Consider the following 24,626-nt stretch of genomic DNA (forward strand, 5'->3'; position numbering starts at 1 on the left):
CATATTTTGGCCTCATTATGCTTTTATTTGTCTTGAAAAGAGAACAGATCATTAGATAACTTAGTGAGGTCTTTAAATATGAAGTTCTGCTAATATATAATTTTTCATTTATCTAGTCGAGGAATTTTAATCAGTGTTTATCATTTTATTATAACCGTCAATATTTTCTGACTGTTTAAATTCATAAAGAAATACTATAAATCCATTTAGTAGGCATTTCCCACCTTCTAGAAAAACAACCTCTGTCCATTGAATAAACTGGCTGCATTTGGCTGGAAATACATGGGAAGCTCTGTAATCACTACTTTTTTTTCTTTTTTGTAAGAGAGACGTTCTTTTTTAGGGTTTCTTTTCTCATCATAGACATGACCTAAGAAGGAAAATATTGGTTATGAATGGAATGTTTCTACCCTCAGCTCACACTGGACTCACTGTCACTTTGATCAGGGACTTCCTATTCTTTAGAACTGAAAGATATAGTAAATGTGTACTGCTTAATCCAGTCTTTTGGGGAACTTTGTTATAGCAGCCTAAACTGGACAAAACAGGAAGTGGTACCAAGCAGTAGAGGTGCTGCTTCAGTGATTATTTAAGAAAACTGCTTTGGAACTGGATAATGAGTTAGGGGCCAGAAGACTGTTGAATTTTGACAAATCACAAGCATCCAGTGTGATTCTGGCTAAGGATCACATAGAACAAAAGAAATGAAGAAAAGGATTCTTTGTTCTTAGAGAATATTTAAATTCCCATGAAGAGAATATTCAGAATACAGAAGATAAAAGCCATTCTGAGGAATGAGGGACATATTATTGGAAGCTGAAAGAAAAGTAATACTAAAACTAAAACTAATACTACTAACGAACCTTGGACTGTTTTGCATTTACACATCCTCATAACCAGAAGATGTATATATTCCTGTGAAAAAAATGACTTTCATTGGAAAAAGAAGAGAATTGAAATGTGTTATGTATATATACCAGTTCCCTACAGTGGATGTGATCAATTTGTACTGTGAGCATGTAGTACACTAATAAAAGTAAAAAAAAAAAAAAAAAAAAAAAAAAGTCATTCAAGTTGCAAATGATAAAATCATTTTTTTCCCTAACACAAATTTTGGATAAAAGGGAAGATATTTTAAAGTAATTGTAAAATTTATTAAAGTTTATTATGTTCTAGGCACTCTGAAAGTAGCTTAACATCACTGATCTTGAGAATCATTCTTCAAGACTGTATTATTAAATCTCTCCTATGATGAAAAGTTGAGATTTCTCACCTTAACTGACATGTCCAGCATCTCCCCCATGGCGACACAGGTGCAAAGATTGATATTTGATGTTTTTGTTCAAATTCTATTGAATTTCCTCTAGTCTCACAGTCATATATGTTTTAACATCATTGCAACTAAATCACTGTGCAGCTCTGGGCAGAGAATTGCTTATCGTTTGCTTGTCTGTGTTGCTTTTTCTCACACAGAAACCCTTCGTGTTTCTCACCTGACGGCACTGCTGCCCACGTCCAGGTCCTGCGCAGTGACAGCTCCGATGATGGTCCCCACCGGGGTGTCCTCGAACACCTCCATGGTGTAGAGTGGCTTGCTGAACACCGGCGGCTCGTCCACGTCCAGCACGCTGATCTTCACTGTCGCTGTGTCCTTGAAGGGGCCCGCGGAGTGGAAGCGGTGGTCCAGGTGAAGGTTGGAGGCCTCGACTTTGAAAGTATAGGCCTTCTTTGTTTCAAAGTCTAAAGGCTGTGATGAGAACAAACGCAAGTGAGAAAGTGCATCCGCATGGCTTTGTGTGGAGGGTGCCAGTTTGCAACTTAGTACTAATTATAATGGTTTCTTATTTCCTTCTTTCTTTTTTCTTCTCTTCCTGTGATACTGGGGATTGAACTCAGGGTCTCTGCACGGAGCTACAGCCCACTAAGTCTCTAAATTGCACAGAATGACCTGGGACTTTCTATCTCTCCACCTCAGCCTCTCAACTTTTTCTTTTGTAATGAGTGGGTAAAGAAAGCACAAAGTAAATATTTTAACATAAGAACCACTCACATGTAGAAGTTTCTGAGTAGCTTGTGGGATAATCTGCTGTGTATATTAAAGTGAATGAATACACATGCAGAGGTACATACTGGATAGGGCTTATTCATCTTATATAAGCAATAGGAAAGCAGTGAGAGAACATGGGTAAGGGAACTGCTTCTCTGCTCTTATCCAATACTGCCCTCTAGTGCAACCAAGAAATGATAACCACCACCACCACCACCACCACCACCAACAACAAAATTGGATAATTGAAAAGTTCTTTTCTAGCTGCAAATTCAATATAACAAACTATGGATTTTTTTTTACAGCCAGGTTTCCTTATTCTGACATTAATACCATGTGCTGGTAAATACTTTTAAATGTCTAGTTATTTATTAGAGAAGTTCAGTATAATATTTATGAACATACAGTGGTAATTATGAAAAGAATTAGCTTTCTGTATTCTTGGAACTGATCATGAAATTAGTGGCACTGAAATGCGTTTGCAGTGTGTATCAACAAGACTTGTGGATTTAAACATAAATAATCAAATTAAAGCAGCCTATGGAATATTTCACAGGGAGTCCCATCCCTTGTAGTCACTGATGCTCAGTTTTAGCTTGCCATTACTGTAAATACTGGTTATTTCTTCCAATAATATATTCCACAAATATATTACAGTTGTGGTTTTTAAATTATAAATTGAATGCCAATGGCTCTGATTTGTAATCCTCAAAGAAAAACTAAGGCATTATGCTACATAAATGTAGCATTAACATGATGATTTTGTAACTGTTAAATATTTTTGTTTCTAAAATAATTTTCTCCAGTGTGGCTCTAGTGATTTCCTAAGTTTTGTGTCAACATCTGTTTTTTAAATAGCACACACAAACTAAAGGATTTTTTTTCTCTTTTAAAGATATGAATACTGATATATGTATTTCTTCTGAGGAAGTAAAAATATAGGAAAAAAATCTCTGTGAGATCCTGAACTGTCACAGTTCAGCAGCGTATACTACAGCCAAACTAGTAATATATATTTGTAAATGACATCAAGTCTCTTTCATGACATTTTATAGTCAGGAGGACTTATGTTTATTTTCCCTTTAATTATTCTTTTTATATCTAGTTTAGTATATTTTTTTCATGTTTTATCTGCTTTGTACACAATCATTTTGTGACTTTATTTTTATTTACTTATCATGTGCTGTTGACATATAACATTGATTTTTTTCAATTTCTTGTTGAAACTTATTTCTCTTAAAACCTATACAAATAAAAAATGGGAAGTACAGTATGCCATGGTTGGTGATATGGCTACTGGTGACATTAATAGAAAGTCCATATCTAACAAACAGAGAGGGTGGAGTCCAATGACCCTCTTTTGACTGTCTACAGCTTCACTCCTGTAGTTTGTTAAAAAGAATCACACTCAAGAAAAGACAACATCTTGAATATATTCCTGAAAGAATTACAAACATCACAGTGCAGTGATATGCACATACCCATGTTTATAACATAAGCACAATAGATAAGCTCTGGAAACAGCCTCCATGCCTGTGCACAGACAAATGGAGTTTTTAAATGTGGTATACACATAAAATGGAATATTATTTAGACAAAAGGAAGAGTGAAATCGCCATGGGTGGAACTTGAGAGCAAACTTTTAAATGAAATAACTCAGATACAGATAGTTAAATTTCACATAATTTTTCTCATATTGGAAACTGAAAATATAAATATATCAATAAAAAAATAGTGGATAAATGGTAGAAAAAAGAGGGCAGACTTTTGGAGATGGGAGGGGTCAGGGAGGGACAGATAAGGGGAAAGACTGCAGGGACTGAACATGATCAAGCTGTTGTGTGTGTGTACAACTCCCCCCAAATGAACATCTGTATTTCAAACATATTCTAACAAAAAAAGAAAGAAAAGGCAACCAATTGCCAGAAGAAGATTTAAAAACATCATTAAAAAGAAGAGACTGATATAATAAGTATTGTAGCTTGGAATAAAGAAGACCAGGGCAAATTATGACAAATATTTTCATAAGTTAGACTTAGTCTATATGCCTGAGAGTAGTGAATTCATAATAATTTAATATTTGCAAGCAGTAACTAGAAAAAGAAGCCACTAAGAAAGGAAATACTTCATCCTTGAATTAATTAAAATATAAAAGTTTTATTTTTACATATCATATGTGGAGGCAAGTCCAGAGGTACATCCTAGAAGAACAGAAGAGATACAAAGATGAATAAGGTTGCTTTCCTTTGACATCCAGCAAGTTAGAGAATAATGGCGTCCTGTCTAATAATGAATTTGCAGAAATAATACATTTCTAATACAATATCTTAGGAGATGTCTCAGAAAGAAAAATATATGACAGTGGGTGCACTGGCTAATTCAAATTAAAGAGCATGTGAAACTGTATTGAGTGAAATAAACAAGATAAACAAGCTTCAATACTGCATGCTTTCTCTTATATGAGAAGTTTAGAATATAAAAGACTTAAACAGCAAAATAAAAAAATAATAGGAAACAAGGGAAGAGGACCAAGGGATGGAGGGAGGAAAAAGGGAGAGAAGGGAAGAAAAAAGAAGATGTGTTAAGTACATATACCAAGTCCCCATAATAAATTTGTAAACAATATAATGTTTCCATGTTAGTCTTTCCAAACCCTAAGAATCATATGATTTTATCAACTTGGCTATCCTTCTGCCCAGAAGCAAACTTGTTGGGCTGGGAATCATCTGTTATCTTAGAATGTAGCCCTTAGTCCCAGTTGTTCCTCTTTTCTTTCTCTACTTTCTCCTTGAAATTGAAAGGTCTCTAATTATTTGTATGAATATGCAAATCGTGTTAATCTAGGTCCTTACTTGATACTACTGATATCTGAATAAACTGGACTCCCTATGGTTAAGTCCATTTCAGGCCCAAGATGACAGAATTCTCGAACTGTTTTATATATATATATATATATATATATATATATATATATATATATATATTTATTTATTTATTTTAGAAAAACAGGGACAATCTATACCTTTTAAGAACCACTGACCTATCACAGCAGGCGAAAATGTGATAATCAGGGAAAGAGAGTGAGATGAAAGTACCTTTTTGTACATATAGATTTTTTTTTGCAGCTTAAAGCTTATATCCCACAGTGATCGAAGAACTGCAATATCCTAGGTATACTTACTTACTTTCTCCTGGCCCTGACCTTAGGCAACCTCTTTTCACAAAATAGAGTAGCTCAGAAAAATCAAAGGGAATTAAGAGTCATCTCTCTCTGCTTGACATTACCAATCCATCTGACTGACTGCTCTTCATTTTTTGGAGGAAGGAAGGAATTTTGATTTCTCAATTCACACATGTACTTAAAATAAGTACAGAATAAGCAACATTTGTTTGTAATTGTAAGAAAATGAATTAAATTCTTTGATAATGTACTTATGAGATTGAAATAATTTATTTAATTTAATTTTAGTAAATTAGAAAATTTTGCAACATTATTTGGGGCTCACACAAATTTATGAACCTTTCTGGAAGGGCCAAAAAGATATGCCTAATGAAAGTTTAGTTCAGCAGCTCCTTGTTCTTTTGACTATTTGAATAATGGAAGATTAGTAAGATCTGAATTTTCAGGAACCAATGGACACTCTAAGGAATTGTGCACCAAGAGACCACAACTATGGCAAAATAGAATAGATTTAATTACTACCCAGAGTGTAAAGGGAGCAACTGGGCAACGTATAACCTTTTTTACTTTTTCATTTTAGTAATCTGCTAATACTTTTCTCAAGTCCAAATCACAAAAGATATATAAACTTGCATATAGTGGCACATGACTGTAATCCCAGCACTCTAGGACGGGAAGCTGCCACAAGAGGATCCTAAATTGAAGCCCAGCCGGGCAACTTAGTAACTTAGCAAAACCCATTCTCAAAAACAAAAACAAACAACAGCAATAACAAAAGTGTCCAGGACATAGCTTAGTAGGAAGGACCTAGGTTTGAGCCCCAGTACTGTAAATCAAACAAACAAATAACATCAAAATGTCTACAGAATGTTTTGTGCCCAATGCCTTTCTCATTTCAAGGGAGGATAAGACATTGTTTTAGCGTAGGATATAGGAGAATAACTCTTCCAGAATTCAAGGGATCCCACAGAGTGCAGAGTGGAAATGCATAGCTACAGTTTTAATTATGTGGAGGAATTTGAAAAATAGTGGCTATGACAGAAAGATTTCTGAGCTCACTCCGTTTTTTGCCCCAATGATCCTCCTACCCTTGTGAGATATTTCTAATAACTCTGCCCTTAACTGGGGGAGAGACTTGGAAATTTAATAGCATATCACTTTCTTCAGCTTGCTCAGCTCCATGGAAATAAAAATTATGCAGATATGATTAGAGCCTTAATGACTTGACAGTGAGTTAAGAGAGATTTTGCTTAGTGTTCTGACCTAATCATATTAGCCTTTAGAAGAACAAAGTGATGCAGAGGAAGTTTGAGTTCGGGTTGAAGTTACTTGAAGAAGTAACCTAACCCAGGAGCCCATGTGCCAGGTGCCTAAAGCACAACTATAGGAACTAAGACACCTCTTGGTCATGAACTAACAAAAGAGTAGGGAGATCCGTCATAAACTGACAAAGGAGTCAGTTCTACTGTCAACCAGTGAGCTTAGAAAAGGACTTTCAACCTCTGTCTCAGCCCCAAGCCACACCTCAATTTCAGTCTGAAAGGCCCCCCACAAAGTACCCAGGTAGATCACAACCTGCGAGGCGGTGGCTGCGAATTTGCCCCTCTCTACATTCTACAGCTCTATTGCTTCAGCTTATATGATGGACTTTTATCATTGTTTCTACCAACATGACACAGCCATCATTCTACAAATCTTTCCTTCAGTAATAAGATTCCATAGAAAGGAAAATTATCAATGAACTCAAATGGTAAGAAAAAGTAAGATTCTCTGAAGTCTGAAGTGGGCTAGATTATTTTAAAGATAAGCAGTTACAAAACACATTTATATCTGACAGAACTAGGATGAAAAACAGAAAGAACTTTATTCAAATAAAGTAAGGTTTTATACCAGGCTGAACAATAAAGATAAGATGTTCAGAGCAAGTGTTAGTTCAAAGGAAAATAGAATTTTCCAAGACTTAGTTTTATGACCAATAAAGTTAGTTCTTGCCTTCCAGACAATGTAGGACAGTTTGTGGTATCTCATCATCACTGAGGAGAGAACTGGAGTCAATATTCACTAAAAAAGTCAATTATTTGATGAATAAAAGACTGTCCCTGTAACAAACAGGAAAACACAATGAAATATGAATATTTTTAAAGTTTAGGATTCAATTTTGACAAAATTATTATAAAATTTAGAATTATATTAAAGATAAACAATATATAGGCAAAAGTGTATTGTGAATAAAATTTTTTAAAAAATATACATTTCATATAATTTACTTCTAAAATTTTTAACAGGACTAATTATTAAAAATGTACTTTTTTGTGGAAAGTGATTAATATATTTCAGTTAGTTGTATTGCTACACTATTTTAATGATTTTGAAAACTTAAAAATCATGAGCATTATTTAATGTCCATATTTTAGTGACAATGATTCTGCAAATAAATCCAGCAGCTAAGACAAAACAGAAAGAGCTTCCAGTGCTCCTTGTTACAAATGTCTAATGATATTTCCCTAAAAAACACAAAATATACCACCAAATATTATCAATGGTTAAGTAAAATATAGAGAGTCTGCCAAGAAAATGTATACACAATTCAAGAAAAGAAAAACAGCATGATGTTTTCTCAACAGATGGTGTTAACCTCATATGGGGAGCCCTAGAGGATGTTGTATATCACCGAAGATCTGCTACCCTGCTGGCTCTCAGAGAAGAAATTGAAAATGCATGTGCAGCCATCTCAATGACCAAGGCCACCCAACCAGCATTTTGATGTATTAATAAATGCCTGGAAGCTAACGGCCACCACTTTGAGCACCACTTGTAATCACAGAGTTAAAAGTTAACTTGTATTAATCTCATGATGTCTCAATAAACATAGCATTAAAATTTTATAGGAGTGTTTCTCTTCCTGAAGCGTAATATATGTTTTTGGCAGATTCTGTATATGCCAGACGCAATCAGTATAAATGATCACCTTTGATGGAGACTGTTAAACTTTTCTAATGTGAATCATCTACAAAATAGTTGGAAATATCGGCTTTTCATATCCAGCAAGCTGTGTGATTTTGAAAAAGTTATTTTTCTTCTCCAAGCTTCAAATCTCACACTTGTGAAATTAGTGAAACACATTTTGCCAAATATTTTGCAAAATATTTTGAACATCACATTTTCAGTTGAGTAAAAAGAAAATCAGTTCATCAGAAAAGAAAAAAAGAAAGCCAACATAAGATAAATATCTTCCTTTAGCTAAAAAAATTTAAATATCCTCTATTTTCAAGAATTTTCTTCATAAGAATGAAAATATAGAAAGAATCAAATGCGTTTTAAACAAGCATAAAACATAAGTATTACAGGTGCTTTGAGAAACATTAACATTTTGGGAAGAAAGTAAGATGATCAGCTTTATCTGAGGGACTTGAGAAAGGGAGATGAATATTAAACAGGAAAGAAATAAGACTACATTCATGTTGGGCAGGGGCCTTCTATGCAGAATGAGGTGAGGCTAACAACTTTACTTACCAAACACATTGCCATGAATTTGGTGAAATTTAGCTCGAGCACGTGTGCGAAGAAGATAGTAGTATAAAAATGTGTTGTACGATCTTTACCATCAGTGGAAACCGGGAAAAGCTTTAAGGAAAATGAAAGGAGGTAGTTTCTAGTTTCCTCCATTCACTCACGGAGAAAACGATAAATTGAAGGTAGATTAAGGGTGAGATTGGAAAAAAACCCACTGCATCTGTGGAACTTTAAAGGCCATAAGCCAACTATAGAAGGAGAAAGGGAAGTTTTAAGCCCTACACAGAAGGAATGGCTGGCCAAACCTCATAAGGAGATTCATGGAATTTGGATGCAATATAAGCAGGCCAGAGAGCCCCACCAACTGGAAAGGAGAAAATAGGAATAAACACATTTCTACTGTGGTAGAAAAAAATACAGCTTTAGACATTTGGTGTGTGAAAAAAAAAACAGACTATGTACTTAGAAAAATTTACAAGGCAGCACAGAAATCTGTGTTGATTCTATTAATTTGGGGTTAAATTAGATTTGAGACTGTTCAGCAAAGTTAAGCAAGGTGTTTAAAAAGGTCAAAACAAATAGAAAAATAGGAGCATAATATTTACAGAAGCAAATAAAGAAGACCATTTTTCTTTGGAATTAGATATGTCAGAGTGGCTAAAAATAGAAGTAACTTATATTTAATAAATGGAGGTATATGCTTGGCTATGTAAATATTCCAATTTTTAAAAAATTTTGTTCCTAGAAGCTATTTAAAAATTAACCACATGATGGTGCTATGTTACCAAATTATGTGATGTAGAATAACTTTTTAGATATTTGTCAGGATGGTAAAGAGAAAGTGAGTTCTACTGATTAATGAATAAATATAAAATACAAATCCCCATTGGAACCAATTAAGGCTTTAACCTATTAAAGCGTTCACATGAAGAGAAAAGCATTTTATCTCCTATGCTTAAAATCATTCAGCTCTGGTTTTGATGTGATTTACACCTATGTAAGTTTAAAATGAAATAATATGCCAAATAACATCAAAATGTTAAATACTTTAACTTTTAAATTTTAAAATTATTTTTTATTTATAATAAAATGCAACCCATCCACTATTCCTCATTTTAGGCAAATATTATCATTACTTGTTAGTTTCTAAGTGACATTTTTATGGAAATGTTATAGACTATTTAAGAAATGATGCAGGATAATAAATGGTTCTTCTATAAAACTTTAAAACATTGTTACTTTTAAATACATAAATTGTTAAATCAATAACAAGACAAGCAAAATGTTTCTGGATTGTATTTGTGTTTTCATTCTTGGAGGTTTTCACTCATGAAACTTTCTATTTCTATTTACATCCAATGACTATACATTTTAATACTTTTTAATTTACTAGAAAATAACTGACAAAACTGTATTTCATTTATCTTTCCAAGAAAAAAATATTGTTAAATTTAAAAGACTTTATTTTCTGATTTTAAATGTAGCCTACTAATTTTTAGAGATTGAAATTGCAAGAAGCTTTATTCTGGTTTTTGCCAGTGTTCATATTACATTATTCAACAATACATAAAGTGGTTTTCATGTTTGTATACTTTGGTCAGTGTAATATGATGTGAGTATAGACTAAGAGTAATTTTTATTTCATTTCATTTTTTAACCAATATTTTTGGCCTTGGAGAGATTTATGGAGTTTCATAATTTTACTCTGAATTCAAAGTGACATGATTAAATAACATTCTGGCACAATCCTCATAAAGTGAAACAAAGTTGAGGTTAAAATATAAAATAAATAAAAATGCTTTTCTTCATTCTTCTCAGCTCATATAAACCTATTATTTTTATCCTCTTACATCCTAACTGTATAGAGGAGAAAAGAGAGGCTATAGTAAAAGTAAAGCAAATAAAGTACTCTGAAGATGAAATAATGAAATAAATGCTTCCAAACAGTGATCATATTAACTTATTTTATGTGAGTTAAGAAAAAAATAGTGAAATCAAAGAATTTCGTGATTCATTTCTCTGCTGCAGCTTAAAATCTGTTATTTAAAAATTAAAATAACCGATCTTTTCAAAGCTATATATTCATATGCAGAATATATATTTTGCGGCTTTCTGGAAGAATTCAGTATACTAAACATGTGGTACCAGTACAAGCTTGATTTTTACATCCAAATTCTTATACTACAAGTCTATGCTGAGATAGTGAAAGAAACTTACAGAAAATAATTTGAAGATTACTATGAAGCTGAAATGCTATTGTAGATTTTTCCAAACACATTTATTTCAATATACCTCTTTCTTCAAGAACTTCTAATAAGGATCAGCTAAAATTTTCTGAGAATTTACTAGGTACATGTTTGAATAGTCTTATTACAGAATTTTCACCCAAAAAGATACTGTATTTAAATAAATACTGCCACTTTAATTGATTTTCACTTTTTCACGGGCTTTATTCACCTGGATATCTTCCTTTTATTTTTATACAATCATATTGTCATATTAAATCAAGACCTACCTATTTTTGCATGTCTATAATCCACAAAATAAAATATATATTAAAGATTGATGATAGATAATTTTTAAATTTTGCTACAAAACCTCAGTTATTTTTTAGTCTGTAGGTTGCAAATGTCTTTTCTGGTTGAACAATAGGGTCCTAGTTAGGGATTACCCCTAATACAGCCTTCTATAGAAGTTAAAGTAAACTGTAGCACTGCAAGCACACCCCCTGTTCTGTTTGGCAGTGTAAGTGCTCAGTTGCTTGGAGTAATTTGCCAAATCACCAGAATATTTATAAAGCTATTTCTTCATCTAGTGCCTTCTAGCCAGCATCTCTCCACTTCTCACCATTTTCACTGCTATAAGCATCACGCTTTCCATCGCTGTTTCCAGGACTCTGTAGTCTCTTCACTGCTCTATTTCTATTCTTCCTTCCTGCCAATGATTGTCTGCAAAACACACAGAGCAACCTGGCTCTCAAGAGTAAAGGTGACTTAGATCTCAGCTCACCAGAATTTCTCCAACCCTTTTCAAATTCAGAGTCCTTGGCCTGGCTTTAAGACTCCACATGGTGGCATCTTCTTCCTCTGTCTGAGCTCGTCCCCAGCCCACGACTTCTTCCATCAGGGCCCTCCAGCGCCCCAGCCTCCTCATCTGCTGCACGCCCTCCTCAGAGATTTATTTTGCAACTGCTGCTCCATTTTTCACAGCATACATCAATTAGACCCTGCGCTGTGTCTCTTCCTTGTTTTCTCCTCACCAAAAGGTCTTTTCTGATCAACTCACTGTAAGACTCTGCCTTCCACTCTCTTGTTTATCTTTTTATCTGACTTTATGTCTTTGAAGTTATCAATGCCCACATTGATTTTTTAGTTTCCTTGTTTATTTCCTGGCTTTCCTAGTTAAATGGAAGCTGCTGGAGAAGAGACACCGTTTCTCTTTAGCTCACTTCTGAGTCCATAGTGCATCTAGGAAATGATGGCCACTCCATACATATTTATTGAATGATGGAGTGAAAGTTATAGATAGTACTTGTAAATAAATTATAAAAGGACATGTATTTATAATAACAATATCAATATAAATCTGTACATAAATATGTATTTTATACATACTGTATTGCTTATTCTGAATTTGTTTCCCTGTGTAAAAGAACTTAACTTTTACTTGTTTTCTGATCTACTGATGTAAAATAGCTTCTATTATTTTTTCATATTACTTAGAGGATTTATTTGTTCCATTGAAATTGTTGTTTGCAAAATATTTAAGTATTACTCTTTCAGGGAATCTTTTTAGTGAAAAAAATTAAGTGATAAGTCTGATTTGGTACTGAAGGGGAAAGAGAAATAAACTAACAAAAAATGAAGGATGACTACCCTAAGAATTTAATGTAATTTCTTAAGGCTCTGACTTCCTCTATCTTATCTTTTTGTCTTGTTTTGTGATTTCAAGTTTTGAAATTATCACTGTCAAGGATGATTTTTAGTTAATTTGTTTAGCTTCTTTGTTTACTTTCTCTGTTTGTAATTTTCAAAGTCAGCCTAAATATATACTTTTGGTGACTAGACTTGAATTATATACACTGCAATCCATAATGTCTTTCCAGTAGACCAACTAACTCTGCCCTCCCTCCACCAACCTTCCCACTGTCGATTTCTCTCATTCTCCCTCTCTGTTTCTACCTTTGTCCCTTTCTCCCCTGCCTTGTAATCTCCTTTTTACTTTCTTCCTTAGTGCTTCCTCAATCCCTTTATTTCTCTTCCTTATTGTTTTCACTCCTCTGGTGATTAAAGGTCGCTTATACTCATGATGTTCCTCCACTGTGATATCAAAACCCACAAACAGGATATTTCATCTCAGAAAAATCAAAAAATGTTCAAGACCAACCCTGGTACAATAAGATTTTATTTCTGTATCTCGTTTTTCAATTAATATTTCATCTACATTTATAGCAATACAATGAATTTAAACTGTATGAATGTTAAAATAATGTACTCAAACTAATATGGATGATTGTTGAGCATAAACAAAACTGCCCTCTAATTCACAAAATAACTATGATCATAGAAGTGAAAATTTCATAGTTACTAGATTTTATTTAAAATATTGGCCAATGAGGGGAAATTAAAATTATTCCCTATTTTCCATTCTTATTTCTTCAGTTCTTTAATTACTCTTATGTAATCAACTTTCCAAAAACGTATCTAAATACCTTTTTGAGTTTGATGACTCCTTCTTGTGTATCCTCATCTGTGACGATGTCAAACAAATTTCCACCATCTCCTGGAACAATGTTGTACTCGATTTCTGCATTTTTTCCAAAATCAGGATCCACAGCTCTTATTCTTCCAATAGCTGAGCCAATAGAAGATGACTCAGGAACTTTCAGATGGAAAATGCCTGATTAAAAAATATATATGTAGATATATTTGTATTGACAGTGCATTTAGTTAAATATCTAGTAAAAATTTCAAGTTGAAGAGTATAATCTATAGGAAGTAAATCAAATTTGCAACATGATGGAGTGAAAAGTAGAAAAGATGCTTTTTATAAAGCGAAGGATTATGAATACAAGAAATAACTTCACTTTTCACTTCAGTGGGTCCAGCTGTGGAATTTTAATTTGGCAATAAAAGTGGGCTAAATTAAAATTACTACACAGAAATATTTTACATAGTAATGGTATTAAAGTATACTATATATCAAATAGGAGGTTGAGAGTCCTCATACTTGGTATCAAGATAATTGATACTTATACAGAAGAATCCATGATGAAAGATACATATTAAAGATGTAGAAAAAAAAATAAGATAGATCTAAAAAGATAGAAGTTGGACAATAGTAGATAAAGATAGTTATCTATTAATAGAAAGTTAAAATTTTATATCATAAAAATACCTTAATACTACTAATCAACAATGACTTGAAATACTGAGCTATAGAACTACCATCTTAATTGATCATTTAAATATAATATATTAGAAACTAAGATGTTACATATTAACTTTTCACTCTGTAAATACTTTGTACATATTTTAAATCGGTATGTAAAGTTTGATTCCCCATCTTAGCATTAAAAGAGAAAAAAGTAAAATGATTATTTTAACCACCAGGTGGAGCACTTATATAACTGTGAAGTTGATATTAACAAAAACTAAAGAAAAATACTGTAAGATTATGAAAAATTGTAAATCCTGCAGGAGTAAACTCATATATATAAATAGTTAAAATTTTACATATTATTTTAAAGTATGACATGAATAAAAATGCACATACTAGTACTGATATCTCATCAAAGAAAAAATATGAGAATAAACATCATATACAAATCAAAGTCAGGAAAATAAAACAGAAAGAACTAAAAATAAGAAGCAAAATTAAACATAGAAATTCAGAGTTCTAATTTTGATATTGAAATTCCATTTCACATTGTATTAATGTGTTTTGAATGGTAATTTTACATTGCTAAAACAAACACTGATTACTTTTACAGAAATAAAGACTTATAGAAATTAATTTAAGAAAGTAAAGTTCATTCAACAAATCACATTACAATATTATATTTATTTGCCTCAATAATATTTGAAAAGTATAATTCCTTGTGTAGACAGTCACTTTTTTATTTATTCACTATTATTTTTAAATGTTTCATAGTTTTTTGTTCACAGTCAAATGCAAAATTAGGCAAATTCATCAGCCCTCACATCAGTTAAATCTTTCCATCTACCTCTTCTATCAACATAAATATTTTCATTAGTTTTTGTAAATTATGTTCAAATTAGCTTCATTTATATCCAGTAGACCATCACCTTAATCAATTGTATAGTTGTTCTCAGATATTCACCAAAAGTTTGTTTATTTAAGTTACATGGCAGAAGACATATCTTATATAGTGCTCTACAATATTATGACTGTTAATTGAATTGCTATTATATCTATCTTCAAGGGGAAAACAATAAACTTTAAGTAAATAAATAACTAACAAAGACCAAAAAAAGAGCAAAAGTTCCTAGTGGCAATGCTGAAATGTTATGCAGACTTTTAGAGGAAATCTAACTGAAGGAAAATCAGATTTCTTCATCCCATTTGTAAGTATTCCCACACTAGGATTATCATTTTTTAATTTCTGAATACTTAACATAGCGATTGCCAGCTGTTGAATGTTTGTTGAACTTAAAATAGGATCTGAAATTGAAACAATCAGATCAAAGAGAAAAACAGTGAAAATATAGGTTATACTTTTTATTATCTCCAGAAAGAATAATGGAAGACATTTAAGGACAATCTGTCTGATTTCAGATAGCCACAAGAACATAGACAGAGTCTAACGCGGCTTTTACCACCTACATTCTTCAGGGCATAAATGTTGTACAGGTGACTTAACAGGTAAATCATAGCGGGATTCTATTGAAGGACTCCAGAAATATTAGCAAATATGAGGACTGTTGAGTTTCTGTTGAGTTTAACAAGAAGCCAAGAGACATAGTTATTCAAGTTGTAGTAAACGCTACAGGAACAAATCCCCTCCCTCAAAAGGACACAGTACAAAATGCGTGAGTTATTTTTCATTTCCTTTTTTTTTTTTTCATTTTCAATGCCTATTAAGTAGAATAGAGTTTATTAGAAGCTGTATCAGCATCCTATGCCTGCCACTGTGTGACTGGTTTAAGGATCTGGAAGAAAAAGAGAGTCTTGAATTGATAGTATGAATATATACTCCAATGTCATGGCCCCTCATTGTTAGGAAATATAAGAAAGATGGAGGTTTTTGTGGAACAGTGCACTATAAACCCTCCTCTTTCAGGATATTTAGTTTTGAAACTTAATGTTGAAAATTAACAAGGAAATGGCTGAAAAATATTTGGAGGTGATAAGAAGCTATTGAATGTAGTGAATTTCAATGGTTGCAATAAGGGTACATCCATGTACAGTGTAGGACAGAAGTTGGAAAATATCTTTAGGAAAATAGGTTGGCCAAAAGGGCTTGGGATATTTCATCTTGTGCTGTCTAAGTCATCCAGTGAGAACAACTTCAAGCTCATGGTAGATTCATAAGTGAGCTTTTCATTTGAAAAGTTGTTAAAAGCAAAAATGAAAGAATTAAATAGAATAATCTCTAAGGGATTGTGTGAGTAAATGTGAAGAGTATAGTCAGAATCAAATATTCCCGTAAAAAAGAAAAAAATTAAACATTGAAAGGTAATCTAGAGGACATCCAATAATCTCAGCTATAGATGAGATAGCTTCCATATCAAGATAATCTGCTGAGATATGAATTTCATATTTTTAGAAGAACATTCATGAGGTCAAAAAGAATAAATGTGAAGACAGTCATTCTTTGTAGTGCTCTATCAATATGTTATGTGTCCAGTTATTTTGAATAAATTGTGATCTTAGAGCTTGTCCACACATTTTGTTATTATCTGATGGCTTTGGAAGAATTGTGAAAAATTGAAAAAGTCGCATTGTATAAAAATGACTGAGTTTAGCATTCCACTAACAAACCATCCCTCAAAATTATGATATGATCAAAGTAAAACATGGATTCACCACTTACATTGCCTTTGTGCATTGAGGCTTCAGTGCATATAAAACTGAAATAAACAGAGCAGTGGGTTTTGGGTTCTTTATATAAAAGACATACATTATAGTAAGGCAGATGACATACACGTTCATTAAGACAAGCATTTCTCAAGGAAATATTGCACCTGGTAATAAAGTCTACAGAATATAGAATAAATCTGAGAAACTATGCAATAGTCATGTCAGATTGTTTAGGCTATTTCCAGTGATTTGACATTTTATCATTTCTAGAACCCCAACAGTAGTAAAGCGGGGGTCATTTAGATTAATTTGAAACTTTAAACTATTCTGCAGCTATGCCAAAGTCAGATCATTTATGATGTACTATGTAATTACACTGCTATCAACTTGTAGACATCTTACTTCTGACGCATATGAAACATCGTAGTGGCACTACCTGTACAAAGCAGATTAAGAAATAAAATAGATGACAAGAGGTTATCCACAAAGTCCATAAAAATGTATACTTCCATATGCATCAGATATACACACTATGCTTAACAAAATCACCATTTCCTGTGGAAAATGAGAAAATTGTTTGTAAAGAACTAATGTGGAATTAGAGTGATTGAATGCTCTAAGTTTTTACATTTAAAGTTCCTGGTTAATTACAAAGAAAAACAATAACTATTAGTAGTGACAGGTTAAGCATGCATTCACTAGTAACTGTCATTTGAAAAAATACTTGCATTGTACTTTAATTATTAGTACTTGCATTGTGTGTGGGGGGGGTAGTAGAGAGTATTTCATTGCCACTAAGGATAAAGGATATAAAATATATTTTCCTGCCAGGTGTGGTGCCCCACAGCTGTAATTACCACCAACACTAGGCAGGTTGAGGCACTAAGAGGTTAAGGCCAGCTTGGGCCGCATGGTGAGTTAAAAGCCAGCCTGAACTACAGAGTGAGACCCTGTCTCAAAAAACCCAAACAAAACAAAACCCAAAACACATTTCTCTTTTATATTTTTCTCTTGGAGAAAATTCTCAAATATGAACATAAACATCAAAAGATATGTTTCCTTAACAAAATAAAAATTAAAGTCAAAATTCACTCAGATATATAAGACAAGGATAAAGATATTAAGCCAATGAATGCATTTTAAAAATCTATAACATTCAGCAATATGAATAGAAAGCAGGAAAGAAGACAGAATAATCCAACACAGATTCACTTTTGACACACGTGTATGTTTACCTCGATAAGTGTATAGTCACTAACATTATACAGTGGTACCTCAGTTCATGAGCTTAATTTGTGCTATGATTTTGGGAAGGATGGCCATGCTTGCATTTATGTGGGAGAGAAGGCCAAGGTTGTACTTCTCACCCAATACAGATCTTGCAAACACAAAATGTTTTGCCAATTGGTTCTGTTTGCAAGCCAAATTGTTCGCAAAGCATTTGTGAACCAAGGTGCCACTGTATATAACAAGACAATGTTGACCTGTATATAATAGTGACCTAAATATGAGAAGAAAGTAATGTGGATATAATTAGCATTTAAAATATCAGAATGCTGGGAATATTGGAAGGTTGAAGAATCATTAGTTCAAATTAATAAGAAAATTAAACATCTCTAAATGCTTAAAAATATATACTTGAGACCACCTAGACTATTAAATAATGACACACATTTACATTGAAAATTAAGAAAATAAATATATAGCTATCAAACTGTTAACTATGTGTGAAACTGAATAAGCATTATTGATCATTTTCAATCCTCTTTCTATGTATACAATAGTATTTTCCTAAAGGAATGGCAATATGTAGTAGGAACCTTCCTGTTGTAAAGGCGAGGAGATGAAACAAAGGTAGTTATCAATCGAGTTGTGAAAGGTTATTTTAATTTTAAAGAATTTTTTTATATCTTAATTGGATGATTCAGTAATAAAATATTTTATTGATTGGAAGACATTTCTAGTCACTTATCTCCTCAAAGCCTAAAGCCATGTTTTCCAATTGAGTGATAGAGATATACTCCACAAGGAAAGATCCGACCTCAAAACTAGGTTGGATTCAAGCTGATTTTTTTTTAATTCAAACACAGTAAACATACTGTGAATAAAATCATTCAGCATTGACATGGAAATCCACTCTGTGCTTTGTAGGATGAGGAAGGCACATGCTTCTGGAAGGTTCAAGTATTTGGCATCATAGCTTTACTGTCTGAGATTACTTAATTTTTAAAGGCTACAATAGAAACCAAACAAAAAGAAAGTAAAAGAAGTTTGGAGAACTCCAAGGTAAAGAGGATAGGAAAATATTGGTGAAATGCAGTGGAAAGCAAATTTAAGGAATCATGGAAGTTTACAAATGTTTTTATCTGAGTAAAATAACTTTAAAGGTGTAGTAATTACCCATTCTAATATTGTAATTAGCCTTATACATGGATGTGAATTGCCATGCACACAGTATTCAACTTATTAATTGATAAAATTTTATAATTCTCTGTAACAGTAGCAATACTTTTTCTTAAACAATAAGAAATTCAGTCTTCTAAAATTTCTATTTCTGAGCAGCTAAATACAACATTGCGATATAGGTATATATATTTACATTTTTCTTTAAAATTATCTTTTGATAGTGAATTGATTACTAAGTGTTCCAATATTCAGATTTTGGTATTAATTTCAACTAAAACCTTTTGCAGACTCCTTCATAGAATTAATAAAGAAGGGAAGACACTCATAAATGAATAAAAGGAGTATGTAATCTTTTTTAAACATTACAGTTTGATCACATCAATAATCTAGTGGGTAGAAGACATCAATTAAAAACCAAGTAAAATAGCAAAGTGTCATCAATACTTAAAGCAAAATTCCATGATTCTATCAATGTTTGTTTTATTTAGGCTGAAAATATGAGATGAATCACCTTGATACTGGGTTTGTAAAATCAACTAATCAAAACCAGTCCCAACAGAAGTAATCATATGACAGAGTTGGTATGATCATAATTTTCTGCCCTGTGGGGTTTATTTTCTCAGTTACTTCCACTGTCACTTATTAACTCTAATATCAAAGGACCTTCAGTATATTAATTTCTCTCTACTCATCTTGTCCCCATTTTCACTCATCCAAATGAAACACACTGTTAATGATTTCAATATCATAATAACATTTGGCCTACAACTATTTCCCACATCATTTTATTCCTGAAATCTGAAAAAAGCCAACTCTTAATAATAATAATCCTCCCAAACAGGGGGTGTAGTTGACAGAGGAGACCAAGCAGAGACAGCTGGATGTCTCCAAAAATTATGAGCATTAACTTCAAATGCACCCTCTATGTTGCCTGTAGAGCATGCAGATTTGCAGGCGTAACTGGCTGTCCTTAGTTAAAACTTCTGTTTTAAGCAATTACTCCAAATCTTCTTCTCCTCTGTTAACTTTACTAGTTCTTTTCTCCATTATTGGCTTTTGCCTTGAATTTCACAGACAAAATAAAATGAATGATGCCACATAAGAGGCTTTTTCACTTTCCAAACCTTCATTCACACCATCCTGTGTCAGTTTTCCTGTTAGTCTGAACACCCACCTGTGATGTAGAGTACAATAAAACATGTTTCCTTTTTCTCTTCAAATGTTATATTTCCTCTGTGAAATTTTAAATTAGATTAGTAAATTTTAACTTATATTAATACATGTGTGCAGTGCAGAATGATTACATCCCTCATGGGGAGTTGGCGCATGTGTAGAAAACAATTCTTTTTTCATCCTTCCCTGCTCTTTTCCATTCCCCTCCCTCCATTTCTTGGTCCTCTTCCATTTTGCAAAGGTAAATTTCCCTACTCCCTGTTCCCTACCTTTTATTTTGCTCTTCATTTATATTTTGATTTCCTCGTAGGATAGAAGCCATGTGATATTCAATCTTGTGTCTGGTTTATTTCACTTAACATTATGATCTCAAAGTGCATTGATTTTCCTACAAATGACTGAATTTAGGCTTCATTAAATATTAGACTGCCTAATGTTCTCTTCATTTCCCAAAGTCTACCTTTGTAAATTAGAAACTGCCAATCTATCTTCTAATTAGTACCATGGCATGTTCACTAATTAAGGTTTTTCCTCCTTGCCATCCCACATCAAAAAAAGTCAATTGGGCCAGCAGCAGATGGACTGCACATTGGAAACTGCATGGTTTGTCAGGTGTTTGTGTCCTAGTGTTTCTTCATCATTGCCTTGCCTGGGGTACTCCTAACCACACACAAGAGGTGCCAGATGTAGGGGTTTAGGATACTCTTACTAAGATCTATGGTTTCTGTTTCTCTGGGGCTGACTGCCAAGTGGTACGTTTGAACAGCGCTTGAAGAATTTCCTCCTCTGGCCCCAAAATAGCAGCCCTGGCCCTGCTCTGATGGAACATGACTTTCAGTCTCCAGGTCTCCAAGCAGCCCAGTGCACATACAGAATCAAACTTAGAGGGAGATCTCTCTTGAAGAAGTTAACATGACTCCAACTTGTTTTTTCCTTTTGATCACAGAATTCTTACCTTTCTGTTTGTTATCATGCATTTATTTTTCCAAGCTAAATATTCTTTTCCCTCTCTTTGCACTTTCCCAGGACATGTTAGCTTTCTTAAGCATAAAGCAAGATTTATTCTAGGGATTCCCTTTTTGTCTGGGATAATATATCAAATATTACTATTATACACGGTTTAACAGAAGGCTCCACATTCTACACCTGAGAGGAGGGAAAAAAGACAAACACACTACTTACTTTTAAGGGATTAAAAAGTCTACATCACTCACTCCAAGAACATTTTCTGCAAAACGTTTTCTTTTCACATTCCCTATGAAAAATTATTTTTAAAAGACCACAAAATACCTTGCTCTGACTGATGACTCCAAGAGTCCTAAATGCATCCTGAAATTGATTATAATTTCTGAAATTTGATCTGGGACCATATTTTGCTATGCAGTATCTGTTGCATCTTAGTATCACGGTGAAAATGTTCACCTCTAATGTTCAGCTCTAGTTATACTGATGACCATTTCCCCCTTCATCTCTGATTTTTATTTAACTACAGCAACTTGTAAATGTTGTACAATTTATTAGAGAATCTGTCTGCACAGTTTATATGGTTTTCTATTTGAGATATTCCTAAGAAGACTGAGTTTTTTCTTACTTGACTGTCTTAAAAAAATTATCTATTGTTCCAAATCTTAATTCAAGTACTCCTTTTATAACTTTACCATTCCCAACAGAATTTTTCATAGATTGTCACTATTACCATTGCTATCTAACAATATCAAAAATGTACGCTTTCTCTGTCTTCTGAATGCACCACTCAATCAAAACTTTCCTCTGGGTTTGCCAGACTCCTACATGTCACTGAATCCAGTGACGACAACCCTGCAGCATTCTTTTGTTTTTTTTAAGTATCTTTCTTCCTAACATCTCTACACTTCACAGTTCCGATTTCTCTCAACTCACAGCTTTCTCCTTTCCACCTTCCTTTGTTAGGTTGCAGAAGTGGATTCTCACTGCATATTAGCATTGCATGGAAAGATTTGAAAAACATACTGCAGCCGCTTAATTGTTCTGTGTTTAGACTTGAGAAACAGAATTTGTTAAATTCCCTTTGGCTCTGCTTTGCCATCCAGATGCATTGTCTTAGGCTCATTTAAGTTTTCCTTTTCCTATGTATTTCATGTATTCCTTGGACTCCATTTACTATCTTTACATTAATTTTACCCTCCCAAAATACAAATTTTAGTTTCACACTTGATAAAATATCGTCTTGTTTTAAAACATCACTTTTACATGACTAAGACATTCCAGGCTTGACATATTCAAAGATCCCAGGCTTGCCACAGCCCCTGAAAGACCTGTCTGATATCCACTGTCTCAGCAAGTAGTATTACCAACTCTCCAGTTCAGTAAAGTAGAATCCAGTCTCCACCACAAATCACTGATTTTGTTACTTTTTCAACACTTAAAATCACTCAAGTCCTTTCAAATATTCCTGTTTTTCACAACTGCTCTAGCCCTCACCATCACAGATTCAGCAGCTCACACTTCTTGTTTGTGCTACTGACTGGCTTTCTTGTGTTGCCCTCTTCTCTGCAGCTAAAATCTCTTTCCCATGATGCACTGCAAGGATAGAAGGGCTCATTTTTATCACTCCAAGTAAAAACTGTTTTGATGACTGGTAAGGAAATGTATAAATTCATGTGTGTCGATGTGAAGGAATGGAAGATATTTTTAAACAGAGACTACCCTTTAAGTATAACAGACACTTATCAGTACTACTTACATATTGCTTTCTACCTTCTAGACACTTTTTGAAACACGACCACAATTAACTATTATCCTCATATTAAGACACATGCACAATGATTCCTTACCTCTCAGGTCCTAGTTAATGTTTAACAATCATAGTAGAGAAGAGAGGGAATATTTATTAATAAGTCCTCATTTTAGCAATAGTATTATTAATTGGGTTAGGCACACTTAGGGAAATTTCAAAATATTTTTTTCTTTTCAAAGCTTGAAGAACAAAGTCAGTGGAAATATGGAATAAAGAGTATTAGGAGATGTGAGGATATTCTAGAAGAGACTAGAGCTCTAAAGATGAAATAATATCTGCTTCTATCCCCAACAAAAAAACATTGTATTTTTACTTTTTTCTAATTATCCCTTATATATCTTGCATAATTTTCAAAAATAAATTATAAATTGTTGTTCAATGTTATAGTTGTGATAATTTGTACATTCAATGAACATACACTTGTATTGCTCAGTAAAATGAATTGTGTTTTATAAGATTTTTTTCAAAAAGAAAAAAACAACAACACTGCATTAAAAATCTCAAACAGACCAATTCCAAGTGAAATATGCAACACTGCCCACTTACATTACTTAATGATACCCAGAATAAAAAGTGTTTTTGAGTGTTTTTGTATACATTTAATACATGTGAATTATGTGACCATGATTCCTGTTACATAGTATTAAATATAATGGAAATCTTGCCAGGAGCTCACGGCATTTCAAGTGCATCAATAACTTTCCATCGTTCATCCATTTTACAGAGTATATTTAATATTCCCTTAAAGCCGCTATTAAATATGTAAACATTCCTTTTAGTTGCTTTTATCTTTGCAATTTCTGATCCAAGAAAATATGGCACATGGGTAATTCTCAGCAGTATAGCTTTATAACTTCATCAGAATATGACAAAGATAAAAATTTTCTTATAAACTATAAGTTGAATACCTCATAAACTGTGCTCCTGACAAATATTAGGAATTAAAATTCAGCTGGGAATATCTACTGAATCAAAAGTTTGACTTCTCACAAATTTTCTTTTGAAATACTAGGAAGATAGTCCAAAAAAACTGAAATTTTGGGTTATTTTATCCAAAACTAATTTTTAAATAACAGCCTATTCATTGATCTGCAATTTCTAAAATGCAATCATATATTTATGTACCATGTATGTACACAATGATTTTAATTTTGCACAGGTGCCTGTATTTTAGTTCTTGAATACTCCCTAGTTTTACTTGTTCTTTTTTAAAATTAATTTTATTGGTACATTTTAGGTGTACAATATAATGACATTCATCATTGGAAATTTGCACTTTTACATAATCCATCTTGGTTCTTATTTTTTCCCATTCCCCTGCCCTCCCTTCAACCCCTCCACCCTTCACTATCTACAAAGACTTTGTTTCCATTTTTTCTTTTTCTCCTATTAATTCCATTCCCTTCTTTCTTTTCTCCTATCCCTCCCACTTCCCTGTTCTTTTTATTTATATAGTCAGTGTTTCACTTGTGTATAACTCTAAATCT

At 33.0% G+C, this 24,626-nt stretch overlaps 1 protein-coding gene across 1 annotated transcript in view; it reads right to left on the minus strand.

The window, feature by feature from the left end:
• The window catches only part of Cdh12 (cadherin 12), a 1,034,931-nt gene that overhangs the window by 55,187 nt on the left and 955,118 nt on the right, over positions 1 to 24,626 (minus strand). Inside the window, exons 8-9 of the mRNA XM_087189265.1 lie at positions 13,453 to 13,640; positions 1,494 to 1,747 (exon numbers count right to left, since the gene is read on the minus strand). Of these exons, the coding sequence (XP_087045391.1) occupies positions 1,494 to 1,747; positions 13,453 to 13,640 (442 nt within the window). The remainder of the gene's footprint in view (positions 1 to 1,493; positions 1,748 to 13,452; positions 13,641 to 24,626) is intronic.

The sequence above is a fragment of the Heterocephalus glaber genome, unplaced genomic scaffold (assembly GCF_053883595.1).
Source record: "Heterocephalus glaber isolate CG9 unplaced genomic scaffold, H.glaber_assembly_v1.0 deba00001538, whole genome shotgun sequence".
NCBI classification, from domain to species: domain Eukaryota; kingdom Metazoa; phylum Chordata; class Mammalia; order Rodentia; family Bathyergidae; genus Heterocephalus; species Heterocephalus glaber.